Genomic DNA, 21,587 nt, shown 5'->3' with positions numbered 1-21,587 from the left:
TGGAGTCAACTTGTTCAGCTTGTGCCACTGTTTCCAGAAAAGTCAGTGCATTTTCAGCTACTGTACACTTGCCCTTTGATCTCCAGAAGAATTCAGTAGAACTGATAAACCAATTGTCAAATGCCGAAATTATGTGTTTAAACCCCCTTTCCTTTCCCCTGCCCAAGAAGCTCTTGCACAGGTTCTGGTTGATTAAGCTGTGGCTTAAAGGATCAAAAAAACCCCAAACTTAAGAAGCACTTGTGACAAAGGAAAACACACCTCAATACACGAAAAAGCTCTGTATTCTGTGAGAGAAAACCCCAGCAGGAAACGACCACTTTCTACCTAGTGAATCATCTAGACTTCTCCAGTGTTTATTGGAGCACTTGGTATTAACACAGGCCATGCACATTTTTCTGAACAAATGACGTTGTCTTGAAAGAAGCGCCAGCCGAGAACAATTGGCCGATTCCTCTAGTGACTTACCTAGGACAATGGGTTTTCAGTTTTCTTATTACTGTCTCAAAGCCATAAAAAGCCATTTAATCTTTTTACTCTAGCCAGGAAATCAAAGAAAGAGAATTATACATCACTTGTGAAATTGCAGGTTTGCTTATAAATTTCATCTAAATATTAAAAATAGACTCAGCTAAACTCAACTTGCTAAATCAAATCCTATTTTCACTTTATGTCATGTGCAGCATGCATTATTTCATTATTCTCATTATACTATCTTAATTCTCACTGCTTAAGTCCTGTAGTATTGAAAAATTAATGAAGGATAAGAAACAGTCTAGAACAGAGAATACAAATTGCCTTTGTATTTTACATGTGTTAGATCCACAGGTCAAGTCCAGCCCCCTATGCATTCAAGACTTCATAAAATAGAGGCTTTCTTACACTTACCCTTGCAACATAGATCCTTTGTCAGCCTAGATTTCTTGTATTTCTTTGCTGTTACTGTTAATTAAAGTAGTTTCAATAGAACTGCTGCTCTATTATTTTACTATTCCTGTTTGAAATTTGGTTCAGATTTTTCTCTTCTAATAGTTGGAAATCCTTCCAATTTTCTAACCTTAATTTATTCATGGCCATTATTTTAGATTCGTCTGATCCTGGGTCTACATTGTTTTCCTCCTTGGCCAGCTTTCCAGGCTCCTTGATATTCACTTCAGTGTTTTTTTAAAAGGTAATCATATTGTATTGCAGCTTCTGCTGTGTGATGATAAACACACCAGCCTTTGACTGTTGCTTGATGAAACAGGCTTACCACTATAATTATCCTTGTAGCCGCAACTGAATTCCTCTCTCTGAACATCAGCAAACGGAACTGCAAGGCATATTTCAGCTATCATTTCACTGCAACTTTGCGAAATGAGAATAAAGTTTCTGTTATCGCCACTAAATGTCCTTCATCAGTTAGATGCATCTTTCACACCCGTATCATGCCCAATGGCTCATAATGATCCTGTCATCAGCAAACACACAATCTTTTCCTCCTCCTGTCACTGACAGCTAAGTGATCAGTCTATAAAGCAAATCTATAAATGTGGTATAGAGGTAGTAAGTCACACTAGAAGCCACTTACACCAGCCTTTGGTCTGTTTAATTCTCCTGTGCCTTCCAGCTCTGAATTTACCACTACACCAAAGTCAACTCCCCAGATGTTGCTTCCAATCACACCTCCTGTTCATATAAAGCATCCAAGCTAGGTTCTTCATGACTAGAACTGCCCAGGGGCTTTCCAGCAAAAGAGGGGGTTTTCCTTTGAAAATACTGAATCATCAAAAAGAATATGCTCTTTATCATCTAAAACATTGCCTTGTCTCCACAATAATATGAACAAAAGTCACACTGAAAAATAGGCAAAATTTACTGGAAACTTGTCTCTCACTCTGCTAGCTAAATTTGTGAGAGTGGAACTTCAGAATGATCATACCAAGTTACACCAAAGGTACACCTTCCATTGAAAGGCAGACAGCTTCACATGGAGAATGAAGTCTTTAAGAAGTGGGAAGCACAGAACAGCAGTCAAACACATAACAGAATCATTAGGGATAACAGAATTCACACCATTTGTTATTTCTAACTTGTTATTTTAAGGTCATCGATACATCTGACATTCTATTTTCATAAAAATACCTTTTTTCGTCTCAATTTCCTAGATCTAACTAGTTTTACCTGTTAGTCTTTGATGCTACTTACTTTTCCTGTATTGTAAGGCATGCAACATGTTACTAGCTAGATATGGTGGTGAAAATTGTTTCTCCTAAGTAATGTGCCAGCAGGTTCATCACAACTTCATGTGTAAACTTTCATAGATTCTCCTTTTAAAAAAAAAAAAACCAAACAAACTTTAAGAAGTTTACTGAAATTATACGTATGTTATTCTTTTCACAGATTTACTGCTTCAACAGCACATTGTAAATGGACTCCACTGTACAGTCTTTTTTTGGCAGCAGTTACCCAGAAGTATAGTTTAATTGTAGTTTGCTTTAGTCAAATTAGTTGTGTCAAAACACTGGAAGAGGTTCAATGCTTTAAAATGCAGAACTCATCCCAAACTCTTTTAAGTCTTGCACTGAGAAGGCACAGCATAATTTAAACATACATAAAAAATTTCAAAATCACTAGTGCACCATAAGTCAAATTTCAAAATATTAAATGTTAAAAGGAGGTAAATAGGACACTGATGCTGAGTGAAATCCTATAGTTCTTAAGATGGCTCTTTCTGGAACAACTACAGAAACCTTTATAAACAATCACTACGCTACACAGACTGTCCCACAAGCTAGATGTGTGTATGCTGTTCTTTCTCTCCATAGAGACAAGTCTAATCTGTTCCAGTTTGAGGTAACTGCAGTATCTTTAATAATAATTCATTGAAAACTACTACCATAAGGCAATTCTAAGCACTATTTCAAATGCTTCAAATAGAAATGTAACAAATATGAATTACAAACTCCTAAAGCTAAATTCCTGTTGTATAGTCTATTTTTCTAAAAAATAGATGGCAGCTAAACCAACTCTGTCTAACTGCAGATAACTTATTCTCAATGTGTCACATGAAGATAATTTTGTTACCTAATGATTTGCACTACAGATACTCGTAACCCTCAGATAATTTAGAATTTCAGGGGTTGAAGAGGTATGACCGGACAAAGAATGTCATCTATAAGCTAGATAAAAACATAAGGAACAGGGATAGCCAACAAGAGCCCCACCATCTTTACTGAAGCCACAGAATGATGGAAATGTGGGTCTCATGGAGATACCACTCATTCACATGACCTCACTCTAGTGCCATCCAACCTATACATATAAAATATATGTATAAATATATATTTATACATAGTTATCTGCAGGAACCTCAGGAAATTCAGCAAGGATGAATGCCAAGTCCAGTCCCTAGGACAGATTCACCCCCTGCACTAGTATGGACTTCCCATTGGGTGGGTGGGTGGATGGATGGTTGGATGGATGGTTAGATGGATGGTGAACAGATGTGCTGAAATAGACCTGGTGGTCCTTGTGGGCAGTAAGTGAGGCATGGAATACAACAAAAAGATGTATGCAAATAAAGAGAAAAAACATAATGAAAAATGTACATAATCCTACTGAGGTGTAACATACATTCAGAAAGTAAGAAAATTTACTCAAATATCTTTGCTCAAGGTATTAAAAAAAAAAAAACAATGGCGCTGCAATCCAGCATGAATAATAGAACATTTCTGTGCATACAATTTCTGAAAGATAACAGCTCGTTCAGTACTTCCTCAGTTTAGGCTGAATAATCCCTACAGCTCTGTTCTGCTGGAATTTGTTTTTTTCTGGTAATAACAGCTGATCTATGCCACTGCCTACATCAACATCATCACTTCTCACAGAGTGGACATGTACTTGGCTGTGACGTTGTACTAAGTTGATACTGTCCCAATCTCTAAATCCTAGTCCAATTCTATTATTTACTTTTTCTCTGTCTTTGTTTTAAGTTTTGAATTCTAATCTTGTTCTGTCACTGATTTGCAATATAAATTCGGCCAAGATATTTATACTCACGTATTACTAACTTGCATTCAGTTTGGGGAGTGTATATGTATATGCTGAATACTAATAACCTGAGACATTCAAAACTAGTGGCTATATTTTAAAATTTTGACATAAACCACAATTTAAAGCCTAGTTTTCAATTGCAACATCTGCAAAACAAACAATTGCAGTTGCAGGCAAACACACATGCATGAAAAATGTTTGACAGAAGCATAAATACTCAAATGCCTCTTTTTTTTCCTGTTACCAAGTTACACAGCTAAAACTACTGTGTAAATAAACATCTTTTTTTACTAAATTGCAACTACTCAGATTCTGAACACACATTCTCCACAGCTACACATCTATTAATCTATGAAGTGTTTAGGCTTTACATCCTTTAAACAAAGCAGGAAAAAAGGAGAGGGAAGAGACAGAGACTATACAATATAGAGATGATCTGGACACTTGAGTTTGCAGTACATGAAATTCCATTTTCTTTCACATACACAGTTTCATGTTCACTCAAGAAAAGTATTCCACAGATATATCTTTAAAATCTTAAATTCAAAATTATTAACATCCTAAGTTTTATACTTAGAAACTATAAACTAAGAAATCCAGACTTACCACAGTCATGGTCTTATTTCTTTTCCTTATGCAGCACTCTGGAAGTTTATGAGGTAGAGAAAACCTACTACTCTTAGCACAGGTGACTTTATTTTATAAAATTTTAAAATCAAATTAGCATTTCTGATCCAAGTGCTACAAGCCATTGTTGAAATGGGAAGTCAAATTTTACATTACACATGTGACAGTCAATTTAAAACCTCTTTTCAAGACACACTGGGTAAAAGACTCACTGAAAAAACTTGATTTTTAAACTAACTTAAATCAAAAATCTGTATTGTATGCATTTGCTCCAAGTAACTATGCAAGGATTGACTAATATCAGTAAGAATAGAGACACAGCTATTGGCAAGCCAGACTTCGTCAGTGGTGCAGCTATTAAATGTGCAGAATATCCATAACCGCACACAAGATACACTCGGCAATCCTTAAGAAAACAAATGTGATGTTTTCAACCTCAGATACCTAAAGCAATACAGATTTTTTAGCAATGATGACTGTGTCACAAAAGAAAACATCACCTATTCTGCCAACCCACCATGTAATAAATTACTGGTCTCTCTCTGGTCATTCCTCCCTTCACTGAGTAGCTCTTACTCTTTATCTCAGAAGGCTGAACTTATTATTAAAACTAGTTAGATTCTGCAATTTTTCTTATCTCTCAAGCAGTTTTGCTTCTATTACAGAAGAAACAGAAGCTCTGAAGAAGGACTAGAAAGCCTTAAAGGTTGTCTATTTATTCCAATGACATAAGCTGAATTAATAAGTATCTTTTGCTCAGAACCCTTGCCTAACATTAAGTTACAAGTTGACAACTGTTAACTACAACCAGATTTTTTTTTTTTAAAGAAGTTCTTTCAGTGGTCTCCCAGTATTCTGGCCTTCAGGTTTCATATTTTGATTTGTCCTTATGTGGGCTAGAGAATTACTTTTTCATTTTTATGGGTTCTCATTTTCATGTAGGCCTATGTTTCAGGAAGCTGGAAGACACAGTAATAGTACAGCAACTCAAAATGGCCATGCCTTCAGTTTGGTTCATCAAAAACACAATGATCAGAGCTGACCGTGATTCAAGCACAGTTCCCAAATGAACTAAAGGAAGTAACTACCATTACAAAAGGAATCATTAACCAACTACCAAGGCTGCTACACCAAAGGAAAAATATCCAAACGTATCAAACACTTAAGTCCACGGACAAAGATCTTCATGTTGTCCCACACGCAATCATACATTAAACAGATGCTTTATGTGGTTGCATGCCTTCAACTCCATCACTGGTGCGTGCACCAACTGACTAATGAATGAGGATGTTTCCTGTCTGTTACCTGAAATGTTCTGGAAAGCCTTATTTTATTTGTTTTAAAAAGTATGCTTGGAACAACATGCTCAACCAACCACAGACGACTAATATAGACCAATAAAATAAACTACAATCAAACTGAAAACCTAGATACAATTATACTTTAACAAGCATAATAGAGGCCTTTACTTGCACAATTCAAAGCAGATCTGGCATAAAAATCCATTTTTAAAACAGCCACCTAACGTGTAAATTACGTCTATCATGTTGTCATAACCGAGTGAAGCATGATGTTAACAATCACTTGGTTTTGCTCATCAATTACATGCTATATTGGAACACCACCACTGATTTACTATTTAAAAAAAAAATAATTCACAACCCCAACCATATTGCCTTTCCAGAATAAATGCCACAGCTTCTCTAAAGTAAGCCAGGATTTAAAAAACTCTATTCCATAAAACTGAAGTTAAAAATCCTTTATAATGAACTTGTTTAGTGATATTCCAAATCATTTATTATATAACAACATTTCAGTAATTATTAATATTGTATAAGTCCCTTTGCATAGCTAAACATGACGCGTCCAAGAAAAAGCAAAACCTATGGAAACATAACACCTATGGATAAAATGATTAAATTAAAGACTTAGTGCTTGTAAAGATGTGTTTCTTTAGAGCATTTTCATGTAGCATGAGTCACTTCAGCACTTCTTGTTGTAAGACTAAAAACCACTTTTTTGGTGGTTATGAATCAAACTGCTGTACCTTTAGCTAATGAAACTGCATTAACCCTGTTTCTTTAGTGGAAGCCTCGATTTAATCCCATCAGAATCTGAAATGCTATTTTATGCAGGCAAAAATATAATAGTACACAAAGGATGAGCACAAAGCACTCTATACTGAGTCCCATGCAGGAGATCTAAACGGAAAATATCAGCACTGTTTATGTAACCTACATTAGACAAAACACCTAGACTAGTACCAAAAAGACCAATACAAGGGACCCAAGTTTAAATTGATTCATCCGTGTAAAATACTCAAATAGTGCATACCAATGAGCTACCATTGTTCAGACCCATGTGCTTTCATTGTAGCCACAGAGGGATGTGGCACAGCTCCAAAACCCGCCCATGATTGCCCACAGAGAAATTTAATCTCTGCTAATCCTTTTTGAAATATCTAGCCATGACTCCATTATTTTGGTTTTCTTCTGAGAGAGGGGCTGAACTGCATTCAAAGACTATTTAATTCAAGGCAACACTCCATGAAACTCAGTTTCATTCAAATCTACAATTTTCCAAAACTACTAACTGTGGAAAACAGTAAGTCAAGAAAGGAAAATAAATTATATTTATGGGCACAGAACAATAATTCAACAAATCAAGTTAGTCCATCTATAAATTAAAGTTATGCTTAGGCATTTTGTATCTCTGTCTAGAATTACATGAATCCAGAACTGGTGGCTTTAAGAGAAATAAATTAAGACCCTCACAATTTATTATCATTTGACATTCACATTGCTTAAAAAAAGTTAAAAATATATAGAAGTCACATACTTCTATGACTCCACTCCTAACTGAAATTCATGTTTACATTTTTTTCCAAACAATGCATAGTTTTTTGCTTTTAACTTCTAAGGCAGATTCTCCTTCCCCTTTTTGGGGAAAAAAATATTAATTTACCTTTTGTTGCACATAGAAACTAAAGTTCTGCGACCCTCATGAAAGAAGAAAGAGTATCTAATTATTTTTCAAGAAATATTATTTTAACTAAAAAAAACCAACAGATTTTGGAAGAAGGCTTTTTTTTTTTTTTTTTTTTTAAAAGCTAGAGAGCTTGATTTTATGTATGTAAGAATACAAATGGTGAGCAGAATGGAGTTTTGATATTATCATCTTGAACCAAGTAGCATCAGTCTGAGTGGTCACTTCTAAGCAAATTTGTTTATATGAAACAAGCAAAAGATTTATCACACAAAATGAAATAAGAAACAAGGAATTATTTCCTTCCATTATTTCCAATACAAATAATTTAGTATTAGAAGCAAAAAACCCAAAGGGACACAGAAGAAATCTTTGTTATTCTGCTTCCTTAGATACTACAGAAGAAACGCGTGATCAGACAGAAAAAGGGAAACACGCTAGGACTATCAGCCAGAAATTGGAAAACTAATGTTTTTATATGCATAATTGTATCCATTTTAGTCTATAAACCCTCTTCCACTTTTAACTCCCTCACTCCCCTCATATGTTACTTAATAAATATTTGGGGTGAGGTCCATTTATGTCATAGAAGGACAAATGAGACTGGGGATCTATCTAGGCATAAAATCACCCAAGCAACTTCCCGTCCCCTAACTTGCAACAAGCTTGTAAATTCTCAGAAGATCTAAAAAATTGCCTAAATTAGAAGAGTTCCACGCAGAGCTTATAACAGAAGCATAGATACAGACATGTTTGTGCTTAGACAGTATTTTTAAAAAGCAAATTAAGCAAGACCACAATTAAATATTAAGTCCTGAGAATATGTGTACAAACCTGGCTTTACGTTCCCTGCACATACCAAGAATAAGAATTCACCCTTCACCTGCTGCTGTATCCCAGAATAACAGGCATTCAGCTTTTTTGTCCCTTATCATGTCCTTCTTTTCCTGTCTCCCATCTTCAGAAAAGCAAAGCACTTCATACAAGAAGCCTTGAAGCAAAGTTACACCTGAGTTTTCAAGGTTATAATCTGACTGCCAGGCTAATCAGTGTTCTCACTGACAAAAAGAGCACTGAGAAGTCTAAGCACATCTGAAGCACAGTTTAACATTTTATAGAAAAGATGGCATTACTATAGTGGCTTTAGCCATTACTGGGGCACTTCTCCCAGCCAGCATCCCCTTAAGCCTAGAGGGACAGAGCAGGACATTTACTCTGTACTGAATCATAAAAAGTTGTCCCCAGCTGAATTAACATCATCTGCAGAAATATATGTGTTTTCCTTAACATACTGCTATCTAAATAAGCTTGACCTAACTTGACCCAGTTAAACTTCTGACATCTAAGAGAACTTAAGGTAGCACAGCTGAGATCATAAAACAAGCATATGCAATTGTTGGAGGATAATCACACGGAAACTAAATCACTTCATAAGTCAGTTTTGGGCACATTTCTACATTTTTGGATGCAAAACTTATTCAGAAAATAATTCTGACTGAAGTACTGGTAGACCCAAGAAAAACATTCACAGTACAGGCTTCCAAAAAATTTTACTTCTATTCACTTATGTGCAGATGCATGTATTATTAGCAACTAATGTTACAATATTGATTTATCATTCTAAATACATTGTTCTATAATTAACACTAGAGGTGTTCTTCGTTCTTTCCCTTCCAAATAATACTTCTTTGCTTATTTATGCCATTATTAGAAGCAATGGAAATAAACAAGAAGACCAAATTGTCTGGGCAATGACAGCTTAACAACAAAAGGTTAATTGAACTGCTAATGCACAACAGATGTACATCTGATTTTAAATCTAACATAGATATTTTGGGCTATTGATTTATAAAAGTTTGACCAACTACTGTCTGGATATGCAATATAACACACACATGCACGTGCTCAGCATATTTCACACTATTTCCATTACATTGCTGCTTCTGTTAAACAACGAGTAACCAACCAACTCTCCTGCTATTTCCCTAAAGTAATCAGTGAGAGACCCAAGCAAACTAAGGAAAGGCACACGCTCTACAGAAGAACTTCTGCAAACATCTCATTCTCCCCCGAATCCAAATGGCTTCAACTCATCCCTTTCTACCCTGGTAGCTCTCTTTATCACACAGCAAAGAGAGATGTGCATCATTTGCATGCTACCTCTACACGACCATCAATTTTCAGACTTCTCCTTGAATATCCTCACCTACCATCAACCCCACAATGACTCTCACACCTGATGCCTTCTATTGTTTCCTGCCTATTTCCTAGATCCCCTATTTTTATGGTATTACATCTTGGAAATCATGGATGTTCCTATTTTTAGCCCTGTCACAATCTGTCATTAACTACCAAAAAGAATCTCCATTCTTGCAGTTCCAAGAAATCTTTTAAAAAAGAAAGACAAAGAACAGTGCTTTTAAAATAAAATTACAAGGGTTGCAACATGGAGAACATTTGTTTCTTTTAAAAATCCTGGTTCACTTGTTATAGGCACATATCAGGAGATATGAATAAAAGTCAGGGATACAAGACTTGGAGACAACGCTAATTTCAGTAACCTTAACAGTTATAGCTGGGAGAGGGTCAGTGCTCCGTTTTTTTAAAGCAGTCAGGGAGTCAACACTTTACTAATTTAATTAATGCAAAAACTTTACTTATTAATGGACTTAGCTAGTTTTTCTGATTTACCATCTCACTTCTATATCTTGCAAAATAACCTTGATAATGTTATACTTACTAATTACAATGAGTAGAGATCTCAAGTGATTCACAACAGTCTCAATTTTTTAAATAAAGCTACTCTGGAGATAGCATATTTCTCATTTCTAATTATGGCTTGGAACTATACTGCAAAGGAAGTATTTGTACTGAAACTAAGCACTTTAGGAGAACAGCAGGCTATTATAAGCAGGATTGGAATCACAAATCAAACCTGTCTCAGGATGGAGTGATTACAGGATAGCTCTTGGAAGGAGAAAGGAATCATTACCACATGGTCTGAGGCATCTTGGCCTAACATCTTGCATACCATGTCACAGTGTTAATATTAAAGGAAACAGAGATCGTTATAGTTCAAAGGTACTCTCAGCCTAAATCAAAACTGATTTTCTAAACCTTTCAGCTTTAAATTAACGTTACTGTTCCTATGTTTAAAAGACTTATCCTTCTTATCAATTATCAAGCGTTCTCAGTTGCACAAAACAAAAGTCCAACCAAATGATGTTTCATCCAGAAAGGCAAAGATGAATAGCAACAGGCTGCAGCATCAGAGCTCAAGAAGGAAAACAGAAACAAGGAGGTTTTAGTCCTTTATCTTTACATACATCTTTGTTGGTTTATGGTTCTTAATGATTCTAATCAAACATTTAAAGGGATACCATCTCCAGTACTCCTTTTCTTTATGAAAAAATAAAAATGAACCATATTTAGTAGTTCTGTTTGTAATTAACTTGCTGTTCAGGTAAGATAAAACAATGTTTGTTAATAGTGCTTTGCTTGTACATATATGCTGGTTATTCCAGCTGGCCACAGTCACTTTCTTGATGTTAATTTTCTTTGGCTTCTCTACTGTGTTTACAGTTGTGCTTTATTAGATGTTCAAGGCGAGATTATAATGAAGAGATTTTAATTTAACAGAGACGATCAACAAAAGCAGCGGATAAACCTATGCTGGAGGAAGATGCGCCTGTGTCTAAGCATGCCGAAGTAACGCCATGTAAACAACTTGTTTTTTCCTGTTGGAGATCAGACTTCCTAGAAACCTGGCGGCCCTCCTCTCTCCCATGCTCCACTGCCATGTAAATCCAGGAGGAACAACCCAGCTCAGATTCAATGCATACGTTGAAAGTATGGGTATTCTCTCAGGAGCACCACCCCATTACATTGGTTCTTCTACCTTATGCAGAGGTGGGAAGCCCAAACTTCAGTCCAACACTTCATTTTCCCAGGGGTGCTTCTGTTTTTTCTGCAAAGAAACCCACTTTCATAACAGAGCAAAGCTGCTTTCTGTTCAGAGCTGACATTTCCACTCACACCCTACCTCACCCACCTATTTCTACTTATGAAAAATTTTATATTGCCCATTTAAAGATGTTTAAAACAGAAACAAAGCATAACTTAAAGTCAACAAAGCAAAACTTGGTGAACCTGTGACCTCTCAGGGATACGCACAGAGTACCCTCATTCACATATTTATTTCTGTCCCTTTCAGTGAAGTTTCATTTCTTTACCAAGCTCGCAATGCAACAGTAGGCAGACTGTGCTCTAAGAAAGAGTTTAGCATTCTAAACAGGTAACTGAAAAAGCCTCCAAAAAACACACCTGTGATTTCCCACATCTTTCTGTCTTGAGTTAGCCCTGGTTTTTAAAAAGATGGGATCCAAACATATATTTTACTGCTTGTATTTGTCTTCCATTTAAGGATCCCAGGAAGCAGGGTGTATAGGAGGGAGCGTGTACTTCATTTCATCCTGGCAGCCTTTAAGAATAATCCTATTTAATTTTATAATCCTCCTTCCGCAATGTCAAACTTTAGCCTGTATGTATCAAACGGACCATGAATATTGCTAACAATCTTTTTTTTTCCCCTTTTATGAAAAATTGTTGGTGATCTCTGTTTTCTGATGCTTACCCTCAGCACAAAAGAAGCTGTAATTGTCTCCAGTTTCTTTTGGAAAAGCATCTGATGTGGAAGTTACCCAATACCAACGTGCAATTGCAACATCACTGAAGAGGAGAGGCAGGGGCACTATTTTGGGGTGACAAGAAGCTTGGTATTTAACCCATTTTGGACTTGTATGTTGGTACTGTACTGTCCAGGATGTATAATGGGGTCGTAACTCTCCAGCTTGATCGAAGCACGAAGTCTATTAAGAAGTCTCAGAGCCCTACACTAGGACCTCACAACCTGTAACAGCACAGCTTCCAAGGGCAATTTATGAAGCCCATGAGTTGCTCCTGACCACCTGCTCCAAAAGGCCCACAAAAGAAGAGATGCTCACAAAAGCAAGAATTTACCTTGCACGCGCGCTGCACAGGAAACACCAGGCTCACTACTCACACTCACTGCAAACAATCTACGCATTCCCTATCAGTTTGACTCTATGCCAGGAAAGGAGTTGGAGCAGGTTAAGTATTGCACTGCCACTGAAAGAAGCTGTACAACCAAAAGGCAGAAGTTCAGTACAGCTCTCCAAAACTGTCCAAGCTGTCCAAAAATTCAAGTATACTTGCTATGTCAGACACTACTCTCACTGCAGGAATCACTAGAAGTATAACTAAGAAATACATTCATCGGGAGTTTTCACATATAAAAATGTTGAAACGTGGTGGTTAAAATCCTTCTCTAGAAGGAAAGATGTCAAAATAAGGATTCAGGCATTTCTCAGGCTGAATCCTATCTTCAAAAGTGACTGTGTGCAGAATATTAGGAATACAGAAAATATTTTTTAATTTTATTGCTATTGTTCTATCACAATTTCATTCTGCTTGTTCTGAGACAATCTGTGAAGTCAGACTATCCACGATGGATAAGTAGAAAATAAAAAACTCCAGTTTTGTAGAAGCTCTATTATGTGTCCTGAATTTAAAGGTCATGTGAATTTAGAATATTCTAAAAAATCTAAAATATTTTGAATCCATCATATGTCATTCCCTTACTATTAGTTAATAGCACTACTCTTCAAAACACACTTCGTGTCAGAAATAAAAAAAACATTCATTTCCTGTAAAGGTGCTTCAGGTCTTTTTCAAATCTTACTGAAGTACCATACGAGCATTCCATTAGCCAAAGGCGGCACGTAGTTTTTTTCACATCCTAATTTATTTCAGTTTTATTGTATAAGTAGGACATTACCATTGGAAGTATTTGTTAAAATGTTGTTGTCCAATGATATCTGGCACATCTCTGCATGACACAGAACTACTGACATGCATTCTTTGGCTGATGCTGGCAGCATCGCTTTGAGTAGTGCTCTTTAAATGTATGTATAACACTTGGAGTAAATCTGTAACTACTTGTCTATAAACTATTGATCAGATTTTTAAATACCTGCTTGTTAATGGCAATGAGGCCTAATAAAAGCACCATACACTTCTCTAGAGAGAGCTCTTCCCTGCGTTGGATTGGAGACGTGTTAAGACTTGTTCCCACTCAAGTCATTGGGAAAAGGCACATTAATTTTCATGGCAAATAGTATTTGACACTGACTTTTCAAGGATTTAGAGAACTATAAATACATTATTGACCATTTCACATTCCTAAGATCCAGTGAAAATATAGAACCACACAGATGAATTTCAAAGCTTCTCTCCAGTAAATTAACCCAGCTGGCAATGCTGTCTGTTCAGGCAGCTCTCCATACAATGTTGCGTTAGACAACCTGCTAAGTGCTGCAATGAACACCATAGCTGTATGGAGCTGCACTCCCCTGTCCATCCTCTGTGTATACATTTGCTCCAGTTTGCACTTCTTAACAGTCTAAACATATCCCACTGCTTTAGGTATAAGACATTCAAATCCTTTCTCTGCCTAGCTGTTCTCTATTTATTGCAGACTGCTTCAGTTAAAAAGAAACATGCGGAAAACCCCTGCCTGTCACCACATAGCCACAAAATACTACCTATGCAATTCAGTGCTGAGAAAAAATGACATTAAATGCCTCTCTTTCTGAAACTAAAGGAGTAGTGGATAAAGCAAACTTTTGCCGTGTTTACAGCTCTCTTTCGGGAAATGCAGTGAGACTACTTCAACTTCCATGCTAGCAGCAGAGCAGATCATTGGTAAAAAAACAGTAGCCAGATTTCTTAATTCTAAGTCCACAGTAAGTTTCTCCTACAGCATGCTCTAAAAGAACTACCAGTTTTAAGTTATATGTATTACCAGTTACAAATAAAACTGTTCAACAACATTTGACATGCTTTCTTTTCTTATTTCAAATATTATGGCAAAACACAAGCAGGCAGTAGAAATGACCATTTAATTAATGGTCCAGCTCTGCAATTCATCACTTTCAGAATAGCAGTCTCACTGGCATCAGCAGGACTGCTTACATCCTGGTATTTGGCTAACAATGAACAAGTAGACAGTCAGCATACAGATGGAGAATTCTTGGAAACCTCTCCTTATTAATCTTCCCGCAGCACCAGTGCAGAATCCCAAAATGTACTCCGAGCCAATACCATTGAGCCACAAAAGGATCTAAGAATCCACAAGTGTTTTACCAAGGAGTTGGATAGGGCTGTCACCATTGATCATGTGAGCTCTGAGATTACACCAAGGTCACGGTGATGGAGTTTCTAGACAGTCCATGCATATCTCCAGTCTTTCGTTTGATTAGGAAATATCCACTGAGTTATGCTTCCTTCATTTGACAAAACAGGTTGCGAAATGAAGCCAATGCTGGCAGTCAAAATTTGGTTAGTAAGTACAGCTCTCATTTTTCACTTGTATATTCACATAATTAACATGGTATGTTACGAACCCAATTATTATCACCCCTCCATACTGGCTTTTGATGAACAGCTCAAGAAAAAAACACACTACTGAAGCCCTCAAGAACTGTGAAATAAGAAACATGGGGCAGCTTTAATGTTGTGGTGTATGTTACATGCTTTACCCAACTGTACCTAGTGAACTATTCAAAAAGCATCTAAATCCCACTTCAAGGGGATACGGTGCCTAACATCTGCAACAATATTCTTCTGTCTGTCTGCCTATAGAAGAAGCAGTTAAGACTTCTACATCGACATTTTTTCCATTTCCTGAATGTCACTGGCATGTCAGGTCTCTGCATGCCTTGAGAAGTTGGAACCAACATCAGCATCCTAACTTGGATGGCACAACAATTTCATGCAAGGCCTTTTTTTCATTTTATTGAAGATCCGTATCTTTTCACAAAACTAGCCCTACAGCATCAGCCACACATCTGTACTGCCATGACTCTCCCCTCCACATGATGGCCAAACCTCTTCTATTGGCCTTTACATTTCTTCACCCTTCCTCCTATGTGGCAAGATCACTGTTACCTGTCAGACTACAGTTACTTTCCTCTGTGAATAAAGAGATTCACTAAAAGCCTACTATCTAAAGAGCAGAATGGTTGAAGTTTTATTGTTAGACAGAGATGCTGTACTTCACACTGAAAAGAAAAATTGCTGAGTGGAATCTAAGCTGGATATTAAGGGACTTACAGACCACTTGTTTGGCTTTCTAAAGTGTATGCAGCCTAGTAATCCTAACCCAAAGTCTGCAAGGCTTTGAAATGAAAGTACATCTAAGCCATGCATAACATATTTTTTCTGAAATTTCTTTACATTTAAAATGAAAAAATAAACTGCATTTGAGGTAACTACAATAAAATATTTGCAGGTTCATGTTTCAATGGATTTTTACATCTTAAAAGAGAAAATGTAGTTTGAAATATTGCTTGGCTCTTTTTGCAGGGCAAGGCCTGGAGGAAACAGGGTGGAATATGCAATGTATGTATGATGTTTTTTCAAGACTCCTGGAAACAGAGCAACTTACATATGTAATAGAGCCCAAGCAATGACTGAATAAAGAATGACAAATAACTTAAGATTTGTTATGACAACTTTGACATAATAGCACTGTGCAATTTTTTTTAACTATGTGCCTGACACAGCAACACTCTTGGGAAGAACAGCTGCTTAACTATTTCACTGCAAACAAGACTATGCAGTTGAGAACCATGACAACACCAGTCAACATCAACAACAGTTTCCAATTTTATTTGAGATACATAGAATAGTTTATATTTCAGCTGCAGCTTCCTGAATGGGGAACATGATCTGGGCACATGCATGCTTATAAGGCCAGTAGGCTGGGAGTAAGCTGCTACTCATAGGAAAAGTCTGACTGAATCAAAAATTACTAATGGGGTTCCTAGGGAACCGGGGTCTATTTCAACTGTGAATTTCCATTTATAAATCAAGTCAAGGAATTACAGATATGCAATGATGTACATCACTTTTGAGCAGACATTTGTGATCAATAATAATCTCTACCAATTTTTTTGCAAAGATCTTCTCTAACCTAATTTTACCCATATGCAATGTAGAAGTAAGTAAAATTCTAACAAGAAGTACAAAATTCAAACGCTTTTCCAGAACATAAAAATCCTTTACCTGATTGCTTTCAAACCACCTTCAGTTGACTTTTCAATACTTTTCTCCACAATTAATTCTGCTACCATGCTTTGGAAAATCTGACAAAATGTCAATAATTAGATGCCAGCCACTTAGAGTTGTGTGAAACTTGGCGGTTTCACTTTGCAGGAGTGCAGGCAAATATTTTATTTGGTGTCAATCCACCTACGCTCCCTCTACACCACTTTCAGCTTGGGTTTTGACTTTTGAATAAGTCCAAACAGGCAAATGAACAAGCAGTCAAAATTTCCACATTTTACCTAGTTTCACTTCATGACCATGCAAATAAAAGCCAGGCAGGCATATCTTCATGAATCAACAATGGAACAAGTTAGATGTTCAGATTCGGAAAGAAATACAAGAAAACACCTATCATGTGATTGTGGTAATTTACACCCATCTAGCTACTCAAAAAACCCAAGGTCATGATGATGTTAACTCTCCCTAGCGCCATTACTGTTTGTATTCTATATTCTGTAAAGTGCTGCAGGCGTGTGCATTTATGATGCTATATAAAGGTCCAAAATGAGAATAATAGTACTAATAATTGTTTTTGTTTTAAATCCTGCCAGCATTTTACATCATCCCAGATGCTTTCTACTCTTTCCATCCATCCTCAAGTATCTTGGGATTGCAGCTCACTGGATCTCCACTGCTGTTGTCAGTGTGCCCAATTCTGGTCTTTACCTGGCAAAAATCACAACTGATCCAACAGAAATTATAGCAGGTGAAATTTGTTTTAAATAAGGGAGGTATGCCACAAAAGTAATAACCATTCAAAAGGTCTGACTGTATTAACATTTCTGCTGAGAACATACTCATTGAATACTTCTATGGAGGAACTGAAAGGAAAGAAGGGTATGGAGTCCCAAATCCAAGTAACTACAGGTACCACATGTTGGAAGTCGTGAGGTAGAGAAAAAAAGCCAAAGGCATGAGAGGAATGAAAGAAAAGCAATAATGAAGATGAGAAAGCATGAGTGGGATAATAGCATGAATGGCAAAATGGTTACAAATAAGGATAAGTACAGAGGTGGGACCCAAGAGGATATGAAAGAAAGAAGACCTCAGGAAAGGGATGGGAGCGAAAAGCAGCAGATGAAGCTGACGCTTGGATGGACACCTTCGTGCTACCCCTGCATGCAAACTCATCTTACCAATCCACCACAGGTACTGAAGGAGGCGAAGGAGCCCGGGTAGCGGAGGACAGCACCACTGTAGTAACAAGCTCTCTCAGGTTGTGACTGTGCAGCACCGGGTGGGTTTTTGCCCTCACCCCCAAGCCGCTCCTCCACAGCAAAGCCAGGAGCCAGGAAGCGGCTGTCCCTCTTGAGCAGCAGGTAGAGCTCCCGAGCAAAAGCCGGGATCCTCAGCAGCACCTCATCTCCGTCCTCTGCTGGAGGTGGTGGCGGGGGGGATGGTGGTGGTGGCAACTGAGAGGCAGCACCAGACCCCTGGGGCAGGGGGGACCAGTGGTAAAACTCCTGAGACTCATACTCATCCTCAGTGTCCTCTTCCTCTGCCGCCTCCCCCACAGCCTGCGCCTGACCCTCCACCGAGGAGGAGACTGAACGCACCTCCCGGGAACTGCCAGCCACTGGGCTAGGTGTGACTGGAGCGCTGAGCGCACTGCTCCGGTTGCCACAGCTGGGGTCAGCGCTGCAGTCCCCACCACCACCGCTGCCACCCGACGGCTCCTGCTGGCCCCTGCTCCACAGCGCGGGGAAGACGATCTCCCACTCCTCAGTTTCTTCTGAAGCATGGAGACCTGCGGGAAGGCCAGCAGATGTTTTAAATGAGTGGAGCACCCAGCAGCACACAGCACCTGCCAGCAACCTACCCCATGCCCCCCACGACACACTTCTTCTGGCTCCCAGCCCACCAAGCATGCCACCTAAAATACAGTGGGATCCATTTGGCTCTTTCATCCTGTCCTTACACATGGCAGATGGGCCAGTTGCTAGATGTCTCTGTGCCTGTTCAGGGGTCTGGGACACACCACGGTGCTGGTAAACATTGAGAGAGAGCTGGAGCTCAAGCTGAGCAGAAGTTGTGTTTGTACCAGTAGCTGGGGATGTTCTTCTTCATGACCACCACCTCCATGCAAGGAGAGTTGCACAAACCTTTCATCATTTAGACAAAGTGGCAACTTTTTCATACAGCTAAAAAAAAATTGTTATTTTAGCAGGGAAAACCTGAACAAAAAAATTTGTAAATTGCAATCTCGTGCTCAGCACATTTTGCAAGATGCACTATGACTTCAAAAGTGCAGCCAAATGCACACACACCCCACGGCCGCACATTTCCAAGTGCACGTACAAGTGGCAGATGCATGCACATGCTGTATCATCATTATCATTATAATCAAACCGAATTATAATCACCAATTAGCGATGTCTGCGTATTACACACACCATATCACAATTTAACCAAAATTCCCAGCATACCAGCATTATGTTTACAAACATATGAGTACACACAATCTCCACCAGCCTGAGACAGTTTTATTTACACATTCATCCTACACCCGCTAGGATTAGTGCTGCTGAGATGACAGGGCTGCGTATGAAAATTAGTATCCCGTACAGACGAGAGCATTGCAATGCACCCTCACAGCGGAGGCACGCGTTATCTGATCACCCATCGGTTACAGGGGACTGCAGGGCACTGCTGCTACGGCGCTTAACAATGGGCAGGTACCGGCCACCGGCAGACGGCGGGGCACGGAGGCCGCCCCGACGCCCGGCCCGGTCCCGCGGAAGGCGCGCCCTTACCTGCGGCGAGCCCGCTTGACAGCACGCACAGCTGGTAGAAAACGCAGCAGACGCGGCTCAGGCGCATCCTCCCGCCCATCCCCATCGCCTCCGCGCCCGCGGGACGCCGACAGGCGGGACAGGGAGGGCAGAGCCGAGCCGAGCCGAGCCGAGCCGGGCCGGGCCGGGCCGGGCCGGGCCGGGCGGGGAGCGCCGCGGAGCGCAGCCACCTGGGCGCCCGCGGAGAAACGGCAGGCGAGCGCGAAGCGCGCGTCCCGGCGGGGCGGGCAGCACCGGCGGCGGGGGATGCGCGGCGCCCGGCGGGTCTGTACGTGTGCGTGGCCGTGTGCGTGGGCGCAGGCAGGCAGGAGCGCGGCCCGTGCGCGCACACAGCGCCCGGCGGCGGGCGGGCAGCTGCGCCCCGGCGGCGGCGACCGCGCTGCCCCCGCCCGCCGCTCGCCCCCACGGGGCGGGACGCGCCGGGCCCCGTCCCGTCCGGCCCCGTCCCGGCCCCGCCCCACCCCGCCCGGGCGGGCACCCGGCGCGGCCCCCCTTCCGTCTCCCCCCCCCGCCCCGTCTCGCCGCCGCGCCGCGGGCCGGCGCCCGGGCGGCTCCGCGGGCAGCCGAGTGCCGGCCGCGCCCCGCGGGCACCTTGCGCGGGCGCGGCCCCCGGGAGACGCGCTTCGCACCCCGTCCGCCTCCACCGGCCGTGCGGGGCGCGGGGGGACACACACCGCCTGTGTCCCGGCAGCAGGAAGGGCTTCTCTCCCCGCCGCCAAGAACGCGTTGTGCACAGCCTTTGCCTCAAATTCAGGGAGCAGCAGAGGTTGACCATTTCTGCCTGGTTTTGTGTAATTTGATTCTAAACTCCTTTTGGCCCCACTATGAAGCTCTCCATGGAAACCCATCACTTTCCACCCCAACCCTTGTCAGCAGAGGAATGATTAAATGAGGAGTCGAGCAAAACCTTTAAATGCACCTCCAACATCAGCATAAACTGCAGAAGCAACAGGTAAACGCCTCCCTCTAAAAGCCTGATTTCTTACAATAATTTCTGCTGCTTTACCTACTGTTGGTGGTGTCAAAGGTGACTGCTATGCCTTAGGGGAAAGCAGAGCAGTCTAGTGTGGAGAGGAAAGCCATCTGTGCCGTTAAGGGTAAGCTACGAAGTTGCAAGAATTCTTTCTAAAAGTTAGTTGCATAAAATGAAAAGCAAAACAAACAAACAAAAATCACATGTTAGGGCTCCAAATAAAAAACACATTTAGACTCCACAGAAGCCAAATGCAGCTGGGCTTTGCTCTCTGCTGTGTTCAATAGCTGCTTCAAACCCATGCTGCATAGTTATGTATTCTCGACTACCTCCAAACAGTATTTTTGATTAGTTGTTTGGTTTTATAGGAAAAAAGTTACCATACAGTGATGCCTTTTTTTTTTTTTTTTTTTTTTTTTTTTTTTGGCATCTGAGCCAACTTAGACTAAGCAAAATCAGAGGGACTTAGTAAAAACACGATGACAGATTTACATCTAACTGTTCAGGAAGAGGTGAGTTTTCCCGAGGCTGCAAACTAGTATTTGCCTGATAATTAGGTTACCTTAAAAATGCATTTAAAGTGAAGCTTTGTTTCCCAAGTAAATAACAACGTACATACTAATTTACAGTGGAATTACTTAATAGGCCCAATACTGCAGCCTTTACACAGCCAAAACTCTCCTTGCAACTGATTAGGAAATGCTGTAAGATGTGGTTTATAAGCTCCTGTGCAAATACTAGATACAAATTGTGATTATTTTTTTTTAAATAAATCAAAGTATATTGACAAGATGCAAAAATATGCAAAGAAAATCTTTATTTACAGTGCATACAGTTACATCCCAAAAGATACAAAATGGACAGCCAGCAGGAATAAGGCAAAAAGACATGGCATGTCCATTTGCTCATTTTAAAACTGTGAATTGCTGTAACTGTTTTCAATCTTCTGAAGTTAAGTTAGTCCCTTTAGACCAAATTCTGCTTCT

At 39.8% G+C, this 21,587-nt stretch overlaps 1 protein-coding gene across 3 annotated transcripts in view; it reads right to left on the bottom strand.

The window, feature by feature from the left end:
- Nucleotides 1–19,701, bottom strand: part of ADAMTS19 (ADAM metallopeptidase with thrombospondin type 1 motif 19) — a 156,133-nt gene extending 136,432 nt beyond the window's left edge. For 2 of the 3 annotated variants that reach the window (XM_087741948.1, XM_087741949.1), the window contains exons 1-2: nucleotides 19,590–19,701; nucleotides 17,973–18,583 (exon numbers count right to left, since the gene is read on the bottom strand). In XM_087741948.1, coding sequence (XP_087598074.1) covers nucleotides 17,973–18,583; nucleotides 19,590–19,674 — 696 coding nt within the window. In that variant the 5' untranslated portion in view covers nucleotides 19,675–19,701. The remainder of the gene's footprint in view (nucleotides 1–17,972; nucleotides 18,584–19,589) is intronic. The other variant, XM_087741950.1, reaches the window with a different exon arrangement.
- Nucleotides 19,702–21,587: the final 1,886 nt, after the last annotated feature.

Source organism: Nipponia nippon, unplaced genomic scaffold, assembly GCF_047370975.1.
Source record: "Nipponia nippon isolate SJK-2023a ecotype South Korea unplaced genomic scaffold, ASM4737097v1 scaffold_8, whole genome shotgun sequence".
In the NCBI taxonomy this organism is placed as follows: Eukaryota; Metazoa; Chordata; class Aves; order Pelecaniformes; family Threskiornithidae; genus Nipponia; species Nipponia nippon.
This window is presented reverse-complemented; position numbering and strand designations above follow the sequence as displayed.